A 19,043-nucleotide genomic window follows, 5' to 3' on the forward strand; every position below is an offset into this window, starting at 1 on the left:
TATAAATTATATGTAGAATAAGAAAGGGGATAGCTGTTTTGTCTTCCTAGAAAAGAGCCCAAACTTTCACTTTTATTAATTCATGCATTCTAGTTACGTGACGGCAGCATTTCTAATGATTTTTTGTTACGATCCGCACCTGATATTAACTGCCTTACAGGGCCAGGGTCATATTTATTTAGAATGTCTGTTTAACACCCTGTGCTTGAGAAGACAGTTTAGCTGTTTTGTCCATTTGCACGCTAAGTGGTAAGCTAATTTTGCACACATTAGTACACTCGCTGTGCAAATACAAAGGTCGGACTTACAACAAGGTGGTCAAAAGTTTTCCTTTTGAGGGCGCTGCTGCAGCGTATGTGCAGTGTAGCATGACACTGGTGCATATACATAAGCACCGAGCTGTAGTCAAAGGATTAATGTGACATTCAAGTCTTTCTAAAGTGTGGTGGTAAATGCGGAAACGTGAAATATGGCTACGTTATTACCAAATGCGCCGAAACAGGACCAACGTGCTGGTATTCTTTCTTGGCTACCGAAGAATAGACACCAGTACCAACCCATCGGAGAGTGAAAGACGTGTATGGGAAAGCATACCCGTCGAAAACCACGGTTGTGGCAGGATGCTGCTGCTTCGTGATAACGCACGTCCTCATATTGCAAGTGTCGTAGTGCAGAAGTTACGCCAACTCAACTGGGAGACAGTCAAGCATCCGCCTTATAGTCCTGATCTCTCCGCATGCGATTATCACGCCTAGGGCCCTTAGAAAAGGCATTGGAGGATCGGTGATTCCTGTCGGACGAGGATGTGTAGCGGGTAGTTGCGGACTTCTTCACGCAGCAGGATATTCAACCTGGTGCGTCGTCGAGCTGATTGTCTCAATGTTCACGACGATTTTGCATGGTTGGCATACCGCACGGCCGACGAACGGAAACTTTTTGATCATCCCCTTATAGTGCAGCAGGAAGAATGCATCTACATAAGTACTCTGTCGGCTGATCCCGGCGGAGGTTCGAGTCCTCCCTCGGGCATGGGTGTGTGTGTTTGTCCTTAGGATAATTTAGGTTAAGTAGTGTGTAAGCTTAGGAACTGATGACCTCAGCAGTTAAGTCCCATAAGATTTCAAACACATTTGAACATTTGACCAAGTACTCTGTAATTCACTCTTGAGTGTTTGGCAGAGGGTTCAGCCAAAGACCTCAAGACTAATTCTCTACCATTCTACTATGGAACAACGCGCGGTAAAAGCAAACAATTAAATCATTCTGTACAACCTCTGATTTCTTTATTTTATTCCCGTAACCATTTCTCCCTATGTAGATGGGTCTGAACAAAATATTCCTGTGCAAACTCTGATTCCTCTTATTTTATTACGATGTTAATTTCTCCTTATGTTGGTGGACGTCAACAAAATACTGAAATCTCGTGAAAAGATCTCGTCGCAACGAAAAAGGCCCCTGTTTTGATGATTGCCACTCCAACTCACGATTCATATCCGTGACACTCTCTCCCCTGTTTCGTGATAATACAAAATGAGCATCCCTTCTTTGAACTTTTGCGATTTACTCCAGAGGTCCTGTTGGTTAGTATATCATACCGCACAGCAGCACTGCAGAAGGGGAGGGACAAGTGTAGTGTAGGCACTCTCTTTAGTAGATCTGTCGCATCTTCTTTCGGCCAGTGAAACGCAGTCTTTGCTGCGCCTTCCTCTGACCAAGGAAAAATCTCTAGAAGCACCGGAAATCGATCCCGGGTGGTCCGCATGGCAATCAGTTGCACTGACCATTCAGCTTCAGAGGCCGATCTCTTATCTTATAACGCCACTTAATATTAATCATACTTCTGTCAAACCACATCGCCAACACTTTAATTCTCTTCTTTCCTTCTTTCGCACAATCCATGATTCAGATCATACAGTGCTGAACCCCTGATGAACAGCCTCAAAAATTTCCTTCTTACTCTAAGACAGGCCACTTTTTGGTGAGGAATCCTTTCCTTCCTTATGCTGCTGTGGTTTTTATATAATCTTTTTTCATTAGTAGTGTCTTATTTTGCTTCCAAGATAGTAGAACTGTTTCACTTCATCCTCTATATAATCCCCAGTTTTGATGCTAATTTCGGCGTTGAAATCATCCCACTGCTTAAATACATTCGTCTTCGTTCCTTTACTCTGAGTTCATATTCTGTGCTCAGTAGACTGTTCATCCCATTCAACAAGTCCGGTACTTCAACGTCACCTTCACGAATGACAGAAATGTCATCAGCGAATATTATCACTGATACCCTTTCATCATGAATTTTAATCCCATTTCTGAATTTTTACGTTTTTTCCTTCATTGCTTCTTTGATGTACTGGTACAACTGTAGATAGGAAAGACAGGGGTCCTACCATACATCCTTTTCATTATCAGCATATCTCTCTTGGTTTTCCATTTTTAACGTTCCATCTTTCTTATTGCACATACTGTTTTTCCTTATTTCTGAGGATTACAAAGATCTCAGATCACTTGCACCATGAACAGATATTTCAAAAGGTCTACTTACTTACTTTCCGTGTCCGGAACTAGACTTCAGACTTCCAAAAATCAGCAGCAATATGGCCTTGTCATTTGCCTCCCATAAGTCATTCATTTTGCAGGACTGGCCTAAATATGGACAGATAAGCAGGTGTTTAGGATCCTGGACAGAACCACACAGACAGAGAGTGTTCTCATTCTCTTTTAGGAAACCCCATTGCTGCAGGTTTCTCTTGCATTTTGGCACTTCTACCCTCATACGGTTTAGGGTTCTTCAGACTGTGTATGGTAGGTCTCCACCAGGCGTCAGTTCTTCTTTTACATCTTTATGGGGGTTTCTCAGGTCGATTTCCGACCTTTTCAAATGAATCTCTGCAGCCGATCCTTCCATGGCTGGGGTACATGACAGGAAACTCTTCCTCGAACAAAGCCGTCGGTCAGCAGGCTGGTGTCCATATAAAGGATGACGCATGTCCCTTTCTTGCTTTGTTTTTTCGGCTCCGGCAGCGATGTCACGTCGTACGTTGGGCGGTGCGATCCCCATGATTAAGTACATCTTGTGCACTGGGGCTGGCCTCAAGCATCCGGTAACAATCCGTGCCATTTCATTCACCGCGACATCAACTTTTCTCGCATGTGTTGATGCAGTTGCTCCAGTATGGGAGCGGCGTATTCCGCGGCTGACACACTGAGCGCAAGGGCTGAAGTTCTCAGGACTTTTGGGTTTGATCCCCAGGATCCGCTGGTTAGTTTCCTGATGATGTTGTTTCTAGTTGAGACTTTTTCCCTTGTGGCATTACAATGATGTTTATAGGTCAGTGTGCAATCCAACGTGACACCAAGATATTTGGCCGTTTTACAATTCTCGAGACGTTCACCTCTCCATATTACATTTAATTGATTTGCCTCCCTGTTCTTTAAATGGAATGCACAGACCTGCGTCGTGTAAGGGTTCGGCCTTAGGTAGTTTGCCTCATAATACTGGGATAGAGCTTCCAAGGTACTGGTTAATTTCTCCTCTACATCCATAAAATTGTTACCTTGGGCTGCAACTGCAGTGTCATCGGCATACATAAATTTGCCCGTGATGTTTGGCACTGGTTGGTCATTTGTATATATATTATACAGAGCTTGGGCGAGGAATCTTCCCTGAGGTAGGCCATTCCTCTGATTTCTCCACCTGCTCTTCTTGCCCTGGAGACAGACGAAAAATCTCCTATTATGCAGGAAAGGTCTGATACTATGGAAGGAAGATTACTGTGTAACGTGTTATCGACGATGGGGGCATTAGAGATGGCGCGAATTAACACGTCAAGATGATCCCTTCAGTATGAGAGTTGTTGACATTGCTAAATAGGCACATGCGTGTTCCACGGAAATGTCTATGTCGTAGAGTAGTTGCAATGCTCAGCTACTGACGCACTACTGTATGTCCGTATGCCTACGTTGCAGGGGCCAGTTCGCGTCGGTGTGGCGGTGCCGGTCTCGGGAGACTGGCCAGGTGTTCGCCGCCAAGTTCTCCAGCCGCACGCGCTACGGCGACGACTGCAGTGCCGAGATCCGCCACGAGATCGCTCTGCTGTCGCTGTGCGCTCCTTCGCCCCGCATCGTGCGCCTGCACGACGTCTTCGAGACAGACAACGAGATCATCATTGTGCTCGAATAGTGAGTACACCGCGCCCTTCACGAAACTTCAATCAACTGTACAGCATAAGCTACTCAGTTAGATATCTATATCATTAGTAAACAAAGTATAATGTTGAAAGCACAATAATGAGTATATACAAGTGGTAGTGTCCTGGCTAACTGACTGACTGATTCACCATCGCCCAGCCCAAACTGCTAAGGTTAGGAACTTGAAATTTGGAGAAGATGTGTATCTTATATTGTAGGTGTCATTTAAGAAGGGCTTTTTGGAAATTCCAACCTTAATGGGGTGCAACAGGGGAAGAAGGGATTTTTTGGAAAAAGTCGCTATTAAGTCAATTTTGAAGCTAGACGTGCGAAAATTGGGTTTGGTTTCTCGATCAGAAATAAAGAAACACATGTTTCAGCATTTTTGGAAATTTAATTCTATAGGGGTGAAATAGTGGGCGAAAGCTTTTTTTGAAAATATATCATCATTAAAGAACTACTAAAGTATTTTTAAAGCTACAACTATGATCACTGACATTTGACATTTCGGTTACAAATAAAAAAATACGTGTGACTGTGTTTTTGGAACCTGAACCTCTAAGAGGGTGAAATAGGGTTCAAATGGCTCTGAGCACTATGGGACTTAATATCTGAGGTCATCAGTCCCCTAGAACTTAGAACTACTTAAACCTAACTAACCTAAGCACATCACACACATTCATGCTCGAGGCAGGATTCGAACCTGCGACCGTTGCGGTCGCGCGGTTCCAGACTGAAGCGCCTAGAACCGCTCGGCCACACCGGCCGGCCTGGTGAAATAGGGCTTGAGATTTTATATGAAAATATTTATGAAAGCATTTTTAAAGCTAAATCTAATAAAATTTAAATTTGGCTTCTCAGTCAGAAATAAGAAAAATACTTATTTACCGTTTTTGGAAATTCAACCACTAAGGGGGTGAAATAGGGTCATACTGGTCGTTGGTTGTGTTCCAAAAATGAACAGCATAAACACAGAAGTGATGACACTTTCTGCAGGATCTGACCATCATTTTGTAGGACAATGCTCAAGCAAGTACAGTGCAAGCTGTTACTGATTTGTTTGACTGATGGGGCTGCTAAGTGCTATACCACCTACTGCACTCCCCTGACTTAAGCCCTCGAGAGTTCAACTCGATTTCTAAACTGAAGGAAACACTTCACGGCATTCGTTTCAGAACTGCTACAAATTCGTCGAGCAATAGACCGCGCCGCTCGAACTGTCAACACAACTGCCACTGCTAAGACCTCCACATCGCTGGCAACGGGTTATACACAATGCTGGTGACTACTTTGAAAGTCAGTAAAACTTTAAAACACGTATCTATTTTGTACGAGCTGTAAATAAATAGTTGCCACTCTTAAAGTTCCAACCCTCGTACAGACTCGGATGTAGACAGACTGCAGCTCCTCAGAATCCTGCCAGTGACGCGTAATTAGCTGTTTCCTTTAACCAGAACGGAGCCAGTACGGGCGTTCCACTTCATGTCTCACTCACTGTTAATTTAAAATATTTATGGCAAAGATGACTCTAGCCATATTAAAGGCTACCAGGCTACTATGTTTCGTGGAGTGCACAACATTGCATTTCTCTACATCATGATCTCGTTGCCAGTCTTTGTACCAAGGTAGCCGGCCGCGGTGGCCGTGCGGTTCTGGCGCTGCAGTCCGGAACCGCGAGGCTGCTACGGTCGCAGGTTCGAATCCTGCCTCGGGCATGGGTGTGTGTGATGTCCTTAGGTTAGTTTGGTTTAAGTAGTTCTAAGTTCTAGGGGACTTATGACCTAAGATGTTGAGTCTCCTAGAGCCATTTGAACCATTTTTTGTACCAAGGTAATATTTTTGTCAAGATCTCACGGATGTTACGCAATTTATAACTGCTAGGCGTGGCTTTGGTGGCTGGACGAAGCACAATGTAGAAGCGGGAGAAGTCAGGGTTCGAATCCCAGGCAAACAGATTTAACCTGTTGTACGGTATCAGTGTCCAGCTAGTGCACAAAAGCTGCAGTCGTGTTTCCTGTGACCTTGATATGAAGCGGACATTAAGCCGCAGTTAAAAACTAAAAATACGTCTCGCTCATACGTGGAACGAGATTTGGCCAAACGTGGCCTCTGTGTGGCCGGGCAGCTGGCGACCTTGCGCAGAAGCCTGGACCTCTGCTAATGGAAGCTTGCGCTGGCCGTATCACAGGCCATGCCGTCTCTCAGGATTAATAACTTTGTAATCAAATTACACGTCCCGTGGCTCCGTATTTGGCGGCAGGGGCCTTTTAATCTCTCGCAGTGGAGGCCTGCCGCGTTCGTGTAGCCACTTCACAGCCTAATACTCAGCCTACCTCCTTCATAATCTGTAATTGTGTTCGTGAGAGGGAGATTCTGACCAGTTGTCAAGGCTAAGGGAGGGCTTTACATTTTTTCGTCGAGTTGCCAGCCTTTCAGTCAATGTGATGAACTCGCCCATTATATCTTGTGATAATCTTTTCATCTTTGTGCAAGTGTATTACATGCTCAGAGCACTGCAGTTTTTGCCTCTTTGCTCTCCTTCGGAGATTAACTGGTCCAAGATGCCGTAGCATGTATCCCGCCAATTTGCTCCTACATATGTTCAACTTTTTCGCACGCTTATCTTGTCTTTTTCCGTGTGATACTAATTTTTTTTTTATATTGTATCTTACCTATTCACTTAGCTTTCAACACCATCCGATAACACAACACTTCAGTTCTTTTCCGCCATTAAAGAAGCCAGGTCTGTATCATACTTCCCGCAGTGCCGTCCGTGAGTACCAGAAGAAAAATCTAATATCATCTGCAAATTCTTTCTACTGTGTAGAAATCCGCAGATTGCTGCCATGTGGTATAGGAAGCCAAGAACGCCGAAAGACGCGTGATCAGTAAGTAAGACAGTAAGAATATGCCAGACGCTAGATGTCACCGTGCTTGTGGTCGAGTTCTATACAGAGACGTCAAACCACAGTGCCATAATCCTTTGCAACGGCAGCCATTTTGGTGCTTTACAAAGCTGCAGCAGAAACTGCTTAGGCCGGCCGCGGTGGCCGTGCGGTTCTAGGCGCTCCAGTCCGGAGCCGCGCTGTTGCTACGGTCGCAAGTTCGAATCCTGCCTCGGGCATGGGTGTATGTGATGTCCTTAGGTTAGTTAGGTTTAAGTAGTTCTAAGTTCTAGTGGACTGATGACCACAGCAGTTGAGTCCCATAGTGCTCAGAGCCATTGAAACTGCTTAGAATAAATTTGTGATGCAGAAAACTTCGAAATGGGGCTCTGGACTGCACTGACTTATAGTAGCACTCGTCAAAAGGGATCCTGATTGGTAACTTCCTTTCCTGAAACTATAAAGTCAAGAACAAAACATGCAGTGTTGGCGTATTTGCTTTTGTCTCTGGTTCTTCGGCCGACGTTTAACGCTTTTCTTGACGTTTCACCAGCACGAGTGGCTAGCGTTGTAATAGATTGCTGGTAGCAGTGGGGGGTGAATCTTTGACAATGCTAACCACTCGTGCTGGTGAAATATCAGGGAAATCGTTGAACAAACGTCGACCGAAGAACCCAAGACAGAAGCTAACAAGAAATACTCCAACAAATGAGTAATGAACTAAAAATTTGTAACACGTGAAAAATACTTTGTTTGCCTCCCCCTCGTTCGTGGAAAGTCAATCAAATTTTTGGATTTTATACAACAAAAATAACTCACAGTCGATATTAAATTTACAATTTACTTTTTTCTTCCCCAAATGTACGTATGGTGAAATCTAATGGCCTGTCAACACTTTTGGGACGTGTAAATGTAATCTCACAAGACTGTTAATTACACTACCACTCCAGAAGAATGTTGAAATTTATAGGATGCTGTTATGCCTAGTATCAGTCTCACATTATAAAGGAAAATTTGGGGAGTCTTTGCTGTTAGTGCTGTGGTTGTGTATTATTAATTGCTTACCAGTGGAGTATAGCGCAGTGCCTAATGGACTATAACGTCAAAGGTATGCTGTTAAATCTTGTCATTTCTGAGATTTTCGCCTACTGCTGCTGTCGTCACTGACAGGGTGTATTATACGTGAAATATATTAAGCTGCACAGTGGTTCAGAGCCCGCAAGAAACTGCAGGCTGGGCCCGTATGACTGGTAGTGTTAGTCAGTTCAAAGGACAGTGGAAAGCGCTCTGGTTTCCAAATCAGCTTTGGGCTGGGGACTGGTTTACCTTATTATGCTCAGTGTCACTTTGTAACCACATAGTTGAAATATTATCCTTATCGTTCCAAAAACTGTCACTGGTCATCTACCAGTAATTACGCATTTATGAGATCAGTTTAATTGTTTACCTTCACACACCTAATAATGAAAGTGTGGGGGGTATATTAATTCCCTCTGGCAGAGGCTGAACACTCTCAGGCAAGGAAGCACTAGCAGAGAAGGAAGTGAGACATGGTAGTAGCCTATACCCTATGTTTCTCGACCTGTAGACTGAAAAGGCAGTAAGAGAAACCAAGGAGAAAAACTGGAAGGAAATAAAATTATAGGGAGAAGAACCAGAAACTTCATGGTTTACCACCACACTGCATTTCTCACAGAGACGGTAAAGAACTTCGAAGAGCGGTTTAACGTAATGGGTAATGTCTTCAAAAGAGGTTGTAAGATTAATATAAACAAAGTAAAACAAGGATAACAGAATGTAGCCGAATTAAGTCACGCAATGCTAAGGGAATTAGATTAGGAAATGGGTCACTGAAAGTAATAGTTGAATTTTGTAAGCTGGGCTACAAAATTATTCACGATGGCCAAATTAGAGAGGATATAGCAGCAAAGTCTTTCTGAAAAGGAGAAATATGTTAAAAGCGAAGTCTTTTCTGTACTTATTTGTCCAGATATGGCCTTTTACGCAAACAAAACATGGGTGATAAATAGTTCCGACAAAAAAAGAAGTTACGGGAAGATAGTGCTACTGAAGAATGCTGAAGAGTAGATGGGTAGATCGGATAGCAGGGTGGTGCTCAGTCGAATTCTACATTTACATCTACATGCATACTCCGCAATCCACCATACGGTGCGTGGCGGAGGTTACCTCGTACCACAGTTAGTATCTTCTCTCCCTGTTCCACTCCCAAACAGAACGAGGGAAAAATGACTGCCTATATGCCTCTGTACGAGCCCTTATCTTATCTTAGTCGTCTTTCCACGAAATGTAAGTTGACGGCAGTAAAACTGTACTGCAATCAGCCTCAAATGCTGGTTCTCTAAATTTCCTCAGTAGCGATTCACGAAAAGAACGCCTCCTTTCCTCTAGAGACTCCCACCAGAGTTCCTGAAGCATTTCCGTAACACTCGCGTGCTGATCAAACCTACCAGTAGCAAATGTAGCAGACCGCCTCTGAAATGCTTCTATATCCTCCCTCAATCCGACCTGATAGGGATCCCAAACTCTCGAGCAGTACTCAATAATAGGTCGTATTAGTGTTTTATAAGCGGTCTCCTTTACAGATGAACCACATCTTCCCAAAATTCTACCAATAAACCGGAGACGACTATCCGCCTTCCCCACAAATGTCATTACATGCTTGTCCCACTTCATATCGCTTTGCAATGTTACGCCCAAATACTTAATCGACGTGACTGTGTCAAGCGCTACACTACTAATGGAGTATTCAAACATTACAAGGTTCCTTTTCCTATTCATCTGCATTAATTTACATTTATCTATATTTAGAGTTAGCTGCCATTCTTTACACCAAACACAAATCCTGTCCAAGTCATCTTGTATCCTCCTACAGTCACTCAACGACGACACCTTCCCGTACAACACAGCATCATCAGCAAACAGCCGCACATCGCTATCCACCCTATCCAATTCGAGAGAAAAGAAATTAATGCCACAGCGGAACTAAAGGAAGAGGTCGGTGGACAGGACACATACTGAGGTATCAAGAAACAGTCAGTTTTGTAGCTGAGGGAAGCGTGGGAAGTAAAAACTGAAGAAGAAGACCAAGGCTTCAACACAGTGAGAAGGCTCAAGTGGATGCAGGTTATGCAGAAATGATGAGTCCTTCACGGGATAGACTAGCGTGCAGAGACGATCAAGTTAGTAGGGCAATGTAAACTTATTAGTGATTTTATAACGAAGGTCATCAGTCCCTAAGCTTACACACTACTTAACCTCAATTATCCTAAGGACAAACACACACACCCATGCCCGAGGGAGGACTCGAACCTCCGCTGGGACCATCCGCACAGTCCATGACTGCAGCGCCTGAGACCGCTCGGCTAATCCCGCGCAGCAGTGATTTTATAAGGAGAGATGACTAATTTCTGATAATGCATTGTTTCTTCGTGTGTTTGCAGCGCTCCGGGCGGCGACCTGCAGACTATTATCGATGACAACCTGGTGCCTTTCGAATCGGACGTCGTCAAGTTCGTCCGCCAGCTTCTAGAGGGCCTGGTGTATTTGCACGAACGCCGAATCGCCCACCTCGACATCAAGGTAAGGTGTCTGCTGCGCGCTCCGGCTTTGTCTTCATTGAGTGTGATCTCCTCTGAGGTTTTGTATCGTGCCCGTCTTCAAACGGTGTGCGGTATCAGGCAGAAGTTGCAGTGCAGCGCCACTTAGCGACCAGCTGTCACACGTGTGTAGTGGCTCTGGAGGCACAACGCATAAGAAAGCGATGCTGTACATTACTGCAAGGATCAAAATTGTTTGTTCAGTTAGCAGAGAGAGAGGGTGGATATAAAGCCAGATTTCAATGTCGGAGACAGGAACCAGTACCTGTTTCAGAACAATCTTTAATTGTTTTCTTGCACTCATCTGTTTATCACGCAACCGTGCACCCAGCGTTGGATTCCTCAGCATAGAAGACACTGCCAATGGCAGCGCCACACCTTCAAAAAACCAAGTTCATTAATATTCAACTTCAATATTAATTATATTCTAGATTCTAAGAAGGTAATGCTCCAACCACAGGGAGCTTCACGTACAACGCAAAAATATGTCTGCAGTTCACACGGAACGAGCACTGGGAAACGACAGCTGGCGCATGACGGCTCGACCCGTCTTCCCAAAGTTGAGCACAGACTAACTTAGGCTTCCCTTTATTAGAGCGGGAGCTCAAAATGACGTCTCGTTGCGGCTTGAGCAACCTGACAGCTTCAGAAAATAATGTCAGACACTCAACCGAAACTCTTGAAATCTCAAATCGAATACTGTCTTTTAACTCTGTTTGACTTGTGGCCCCACAAATGTTGGAAGTGGTAAGTGGCTGGCGGTTGTGGGGCGGGGAGGGGGGCGTTTAAAAAGGAATCAGAGCGCATGAGCATAATAGAAACATAAGGAAATATTACTTCCTGTCAAATACAACAAAAACACATGAACTCAATATCTAAAACAAAATGTCGACTCGACAAAATATTTGAATCTTAAAATAAATGTTGCTACGAACAGGAAATCACGAGGTAAATCAGCGAGTCTACAACTAATTTACTACACAAGCTGGAAAGAACAATAGCGAAATAAGATTGGTGGGTGCAAGTTCAAGATACAATTCACAAATAACATACAAATGAGAAATGACGTGATACAGCTAAACCTAATACAGGTTGGTTCTTGCAGACAAGATAACAGCAACCAGCTACTTTTTATAACGCTATCGCCCGCATCTCGTGGTCGTGCGGTAGCGTTCTCGCTTCCCACGCCCGGGTTCCCGGGTTCGATTCCCGGCGGGGTCAGGGATTTTCTCTGCCTCGTGATGGCTGGGTGTTGTGTGCTGTCCTTAGGTTAGTTAGGTTTAAGTAGTTCTAAGTTCTAGGGGACTGATGACCATAGATGTTAAGTCCCATAGTGCTCAGAGCCATTTGAACCATTTTTATAACGCTATTTATTTACATAAATAGAGCTGTTTATATAAATAAATAGCATTATAAAAAGTGATTGGTTGCTGTTATCTTCTCTGCAAGAATCAACTTGTATTCTGCATGTAGCCATGGGCTCAGAATGTCAGTTTCCGACAAAAAAACCTAAAACTAATATTAATTCTGTCAATTAACTAAACGCAACAGGAAATAGAGAACTTAGACAACATAGAGACAGGTCTTTTGTACGCAGAACTTCAGACATGATACACAAGTCCATCAAAAACAAACACTGGGCCAGCAGATTAGATATAAGATCATCCATTAAAACACGATAATAATATAAGCGCACACACCGAGGATCTAATCAACATACACTGAGATGACAAAAGTCGTGGGATAGCGATAGCCACTTACACAAATGAGGGTAGTCTCGCGTACAGCAGCTATAAAAGGGCAGTGCATTTGTGGAGCTGTCATTTGTACCACTCAGGTGATCACGTGAAAAGATTTACAACATGATTATGGCCGCACGACGGGAATTAGCAGACTTTGGACGCGGAATGGTAGTAGGAACTACACGCATGACACATTCCAGTTTGGAAATCGTTAGGGAATTCACTATTCCAAGATTCACAGAGTCAAGACTGTGCCGAGAATACCAAATCTGAGGCATTACCTCTCAACTCGGGCAACGTAGTGGCCGCCGGCCTTCACTTAACGACTGAGAGCAACGGCGTTTGCGTAGAGTGTCAGTCCGAACAGACAAGCAACACTGTGTGAAATAACCGCAGAAATCAATGTGGGACGTACGACGAACTTATCCGTTAGGACAGTGTGGCGAAATTTGGCGCTAATGGAATATGGCAGCAACCGACTGACACAAGGGCCTTTTCTAACTGCAGGACATGGTCTGCAGTGCCACTCCTGGGCTAGTGACCATACCGGTTGGACCCTATACGAATAGAAAACCGTGGCCTGGTCAGATAAGTCCCGATTTCGGTTGGTAAGACCTGATGGTGGAGCTCAAGTATGGCGCAGACACCACGAAGCCATGGACTCAGATTGTGCAAGCTGGCGGTGACTCCATAATGGTGTGGGTTATATTTACATGGAGTGGACTGGATACTCTGGTCAAACCGAATCGATCGTTGACTTGGAGACCATTTGCAGCCATTCATGGACTTCATGTTCCCAAACGACGATTGCATTTTTATGGATGACAATGCGCCATGTCACTGTGCTAAAATTGTTCGCGATTTGTTTGAAGAACCTTTTGGACAATTAGAGCGAATGATTTGGCCACAGACATCGCCTAATATGTCTCTCTCTAGCATGAAATAGAAGGTGTTGATAAATTACAATGTTGGATTTCGTGAGAGCGATTGCGCCCCACGAGCATGATGTAATCTTGGACAGAAAGAAGGTCAGCATCTAGATTTTAACTGACAGTGCAGTTCTTATCAGCGCGTTATAAAAAGTCATGTAGACTGATCGTAATCACAGCGATACACATTCCAGTCTAACTCACCCATGTACAAGTTGGACTAATGCTTGTACATGCCTGAGTTACATTGTAATGTGTGTCGCTATAATTACGTTCAGTCTACATGACTACTTATAACGCACTGAGGAAAGCTCTGCTTTCAACTGAAATATAGATCTCCAATGCAGTAAAACAGAGGGATGACATTTCAACCGATACAAACCTGCTTCCTGTGGCGATCTATACGTTAGTTATACAAAAGTAACCTTAAGCAAGTAAATAACTTACAGAAATGTTTCATGCAGCACCCAATGCTGTATATCTTCAAGTTTCATTCCCACCTAACACTACTAGTTCCCGACGTTCCACTAGGTGGCATACGCTGAGTTATTCCAACAATCATCATGGAGTCGTGTAATGGTGCCGATCGTGCACAGTGGTGTTTATGGTTTCATGAATCCAAATCCGCTGCTACAGTTCAGAGAGAATTCAGGACTAATTATAACAAGCCATCACCTCAAAGACAACCTGCTATAATTGGTACTTTTTTTTTTCACTGAATCTGGCTATGACGCCGGGTCAGGGTCGACCAACAGTGTCAATGCAGGAACTGAACAAGTTTGGCAAATTTACATTCGTAGTCCAGGTAAATCAACGAGACGTGGTGGCTTGAGATATTTAGTCTTGAATTGTCTCTGATAGTAGCAGTTTTCGATTAAGAATCATTAAAAACAACACTGCACAAACTCTGCACGTTTATAGGACTATATGATGACTGTTAGAACGAACTCGTTCGCACATGCCACCTGGCGGGTACGTCGGGAACTAATAGTGTTAGGTGGGAATGAAACTTGAAGGTTTAGTGCATTCAACGCTGTATCACACATTTCCTTATGTTATTTACCCTTTTCACAATTAATGGTTACTTTTAGATAACTAATCGGTAAACATATTTATAAATGTCTTTACCAACGTATCGCCCCATCACTGGAAAAGCGTACACCACAAAATTGCTATTTGAAGGCAAGCCAACATTCCATATACGTCTCTGTTCGTGCATTGTTCAACAAAAATAAAAACCCACTGATCGCCTTGTAAACAGAAATTACACGACAAGAAAGCAAAACAAACATATACACATTGTTAACCGACATGCAATCCTCCAGTGTCCAAACAATTGGCCGAATCGTGCAGTGGACGGTGATATTGGTTCAACCCAGCGAGGAGCCAGTGCTTTCGTCGTACGTTAAACATCAAGTATTCACTAGATCTTGGTACGTGTAGATTCATCCCTCAAGACAATGTCAGTTCACCGGAGGATAAAAAAAAGTAGTCATCCCATAAGAAGTGCACACAAGTCGGTTTGTAATGCTGTACATGATGAAGAACTGGTACCATGTGGTCATGGTAGCGAAGTGGTGTATGCATGGGTCAGCGCAGCAACATGGATCCACATGGCGACGTGACAGAATGGAGCTGTCGCCTTTTTCCGTGCTCATTACCACACCGTTAATGAAGTTGTTACATTTGTTGGTTTATCAGTGTGGAGTGTCCAACGTGTCTCCATGGAATAGTATATACACACAGGCATGTAGCACCGAGTTTGAATAGTGGTTGTGAAACGATCGTAACGAACAGAGACGAGTGTCACGCCTTGACAATGGCAGTCGGTTTGAAACCCGACAGGAGCTGCTGCTGTCCGTGAATGCCAGTCCATTTCAACCAGCTTCCAAATGAACACTGCGAAGTGAAGGGAACAGCGCACAAGACTGGTCCCTACCTCGTCTACACGGTAGTTCCTCGCTGTCGTCGCCGGACATCCATTGTATTCCAGCATGGCACCATCCTCAGTCTGGAAATATTTTTATGAAGTCATGAGGCAATGAAGTACAATGCTTCATTTGCTTTGAAAGATTAAAGATTTCTTGCCATTTCTATGAAGTTGTAAAAGAGGAAGGAAAATATAGTTGTCTCGTGGTCTTCAGTCCGAATTCCGGTTTGATGCAGCTGTCCACGCTATTCTATCCTGTGCCACCTCTTCATCTCCGAATAACAACTGCAACCTACATCCTTCTGAATCTGCTTACTGTATTCATCTCTTCGTCTCCCTCTGCGATTTTTATTCCCTACACTTCCCTCCAATATTAATCTGCCGATCCCTTGATGTCTCAGAATGTATCCTATCAACCGATCCCTTATTTTGGTCATGATTTGTCACGAATTTCAAGTCTCCCCACTTCTAATCAGTACCTCCTCATTGGTTAGGTGATCGACACAACTAATCTTCAACATTCTTCTGCAACACCACATTTCGAAACCTTCTATTCTCTTTTTGTCTAAACTGTTTATCGTCCATGTTTCACTTACGTGCATGGCTACACTCCAGACAAATACCTTCAGGAAAGACTTCCTAACATATAAATCTGTATTCTGTGCTAACAAATTTCTCCTCTTCAGAACTGGTTTTCTTGCCATTGCCAGTCTACATTTTATATCCTGTCTACTCCAGTTATTCTGCTGCCCGAATAGCAAAACTCATCTCCTACTTTAAGTGTCTCGTTTCCTAATCTAATTCCCTTATGGTAACAGTAATAAACTAAAAAGTTAACTGTTCATTCACTGTAAACAGTATAAATAAAAAGTAGTCGATCTGCTGCATCTGTCTATGTAATATTGTAACCTTCCCGTATAAATAAATAATACAAAATAAAGATGTGTAACTTTCCAAACAGAAAATAAAAAATTAAAATAATTAAATATGGATGAAAACTGATAAGTCTTAATTCATGAAAAACTGATAAAGTTTGACGTAAGCAGCGCTACGCCATGGCCCTGTGAAGTCAATCTGAATCTGTCCATTAGTAATAAACTTAAAAATTCTTACCTCGTAATGGTGTCGCCGGATAACGCTGTCTATATATCTGCTCGTAAATGGCACAACTTAGTGCAATGCTGGCCTATCTACCAATACTGGTTAATATTGGATGAGATCTGAATTATTCGAAAAACTGGCTTTACTTAATGGCCCAGCTGCACAGCTGGTCGTCTGATTACTAAAGAGCACATGACTACGATCTGACAAAGATTCTGGAATGTTTTAGTTTAGATAAATGACTGGATCGGGACTGGGAATGACTTAAGGGGATATTATACTTTTATAGTTGACTGGTAAAAACAATTATATTCAGAAAATTTTTACGTTATTGATAAAGATATACAATCAATTACACGGGAAAATTGAATATATTACAAATCTAGGTCAACTGGTGCTGACGAATCACAAAAGAAAAGATTGAAACAAATTCACATTAACATCTCAGACAAGTGACTTAACTACGCCCATGCCAATAAAAAAAAATTTACCTTACAATAGATTGTTGACTTAATTACACTGTTGGTTTTTCATTATATTAACAATTATTCATTTGTTCATCATCTCATTCCATGGTATCATTTAGCTCTGCGGCTGATCACAATTATTATTCAGTTCCATATAATAAAATTTTACAATTTGTTCTGCACTGTGACTTTAATAACTATTAACTATAAACTGCACTGTACCAGCGACAGACTAAAACTAGACTGTAGCAGCGAGCGACTACAACTGCGGCAGAGACTGCTCTGACCTGCGACTCTATTGGAGCTCTCTTTTGACAGCGACAAAGATATTTTTTGTCTCGGGCAGCGTCTGTATATTGTCGTCCTAGCAAGTGAGCAATACATCGAGATTACATTTGCTCCAGCAGGGTGGTGAGCCCCTTACAATATGCCCTTACCTAGTTGTAGTCCTTGAGAACGATTAACAGAAAAAGCAAAGTTCTTCAACCTTAGTTTTCAACCCTTGCAATGACTGTTGGTAATGCACAAACCAGATTTTCGAAAAATTATAACCAATTGGAGAAAACTGGTGATTTTTTTGTAGTATTCAACCATGACTAATTTTTCTTTATTTGCCTATTTAATTTAATGTTCTGCGTACCTTGAAACTAGAAAACTCTATTCGAACAGGCCCCGCAATGCCGAAAGGTACCGACCATCGTGTCATCCCATGCCGATAGGGGTCACTGGATGCGGATGCGGAGGGGCATGTGGTCAACACACCGTTCTCCCGGCCGTTGTCAGTTTTCGTGACCGGAATCGCTACTTCTCAATCAAGTAGCTCCTCAGTTTGCCTCACAAGGACTGAGTGCACCCCGCTTGTCAACAGCGTTCGGCAGGCCCGGACGGTCACCTATCCAAGTGGTAGCCAAGTCCGGCAGTGCTTAACTTCGATGATCTGAGGGGAACCTGCGTTACCACTGCGGAAAGACCGTTGGCTATCTTGAAATTGAGTCAAAAATTTTCAGTCATTGCTCGGTTTTACCTTTACTGCAGAAAATAATGGAAATGTAAAACCGAAAATGGGTTATTTTGGGAACCGGTTTTTTGAGCGGTTTCAACAGTCACGTTAAAACGGCATAGAAATACGGTGTAACCGTATTTAGCGATAACCGCCACCCCTACTTGACGTCAGTCTGCAGCGTCCAACATCACTGCCTTCTCTGGTTACGGCTGTTGAGAAAGAATAGGCTGCCAATTCTTCCACTGACATTCAGACACCTCTTGAAAGTGTCCACAGTAGAGTTCAAACTGTCGTAAATGTGAAGGATAGACATACCCGACTTTATTGCCCGCTAACTGATGTCCGGATTCAGAATGAAATTTTCACTCTGGAGCGGAGTGTGCGCTGATATGAAACTTCTTGACAGATTAAAACTGTGTGCTGGACAGAGACTCGAACTCGGGACCTTTGCCTTTCGTGGGCAAGTGCTCTACCATCTGAGCTATCCAAGTACGACACACGCCCCGTCCTCACATCTTTAATTCTGCCAGTATCTCGTCTCCTACCTTCCAAACTTTACAGAAGCTCTCCTGCGCACCTTGCAGAACTAGCACCCCTGAAAGAGAGGACATTGCGGAGACATGGCTTAGCCACAGCCTGAGGGATGTTTCCAGAATGAGATTTTCACTCTGCAGCGGAGTGTGCGCTGATATGAAACTTCCTGGCAGATTAAAACTGTGTGCCGGACAGAGACTCGAACTCGGGACCTTTGCCTTTCGCGGGCAAGTGCTGTACCATCTGAGCTATCCAAGTACGACTCACGCCCTGTCCCCACATCTTTACTTCTGCCACTATCTCGTCTCCTACCTTCCAAACTTTACAGAAGCTCTCCTGCGTACCTTGCAGAACTAGCACTCCTGAAAGAAAGGACAACGCGGAGACATGGCTTAGACAAAGCCTGTGGGATGTTTCAAGAATGAGATTTTCACTCTGCAGTGGAGTGTGTGCTGATATGAAACTTCCTGGCAGATTAAAACTTGGTGCCGGACCAAGACTCGAACTCGGGACCTTTGCCTTTAGCGGGCAAGTGACCTGCCATCTGAGCTATCCAAGCACGACTCACGCCCCGTCCTCACAGCTTTATGTGATATGGGGTAGAGCACTTGCCCGCGAAAGGCAAAGGTCCCGAGTTCGAGTCTCGG

At 43.6% G+C, this 19,043-nt stretch overlaps 1 protein-coding gene across 1 annotated transcript in view; it reads left to right on the forward strand.

The window, feature by feature from the left end:
* The window catches only part of LOC126176510 (serine/threonine-protein kinase par-1-like), a 488,353-nt gene that overhangs the window by 285,205 nt on the left and 184,105 nt on the right, over positions 1-19,043 (forward strand). The window contains exons 4-5 of the mRNA XM_049923666.1: positions 3,967-4,179; positions 10,535-10,673. Coding sequence (XP_049779623.1) covers positions 3,967-4,179; positions 10,535-10,673 — 352 coding nt within the window. The remainder of the gene's footprint in view (positions 1-3,966; positions 4,180-10,534; positions 10,674-19,043) is intronic.

Source organism: Schistocerca cancellata, chromosome 3 (assembly GCF_023864275.1).
Source record: "Schistocerca cancellata isolate TAMUIC-IGC-003103 chromosome 3, iqSchCanc2.1, whole genome shotgun sequence".
Lineage (NCBI taxonomy): Eukaryota > Metazoa > Arthropoda > Insecta > Orthoptera > Acrididae > Schistocerca > Schistocerca cancellata.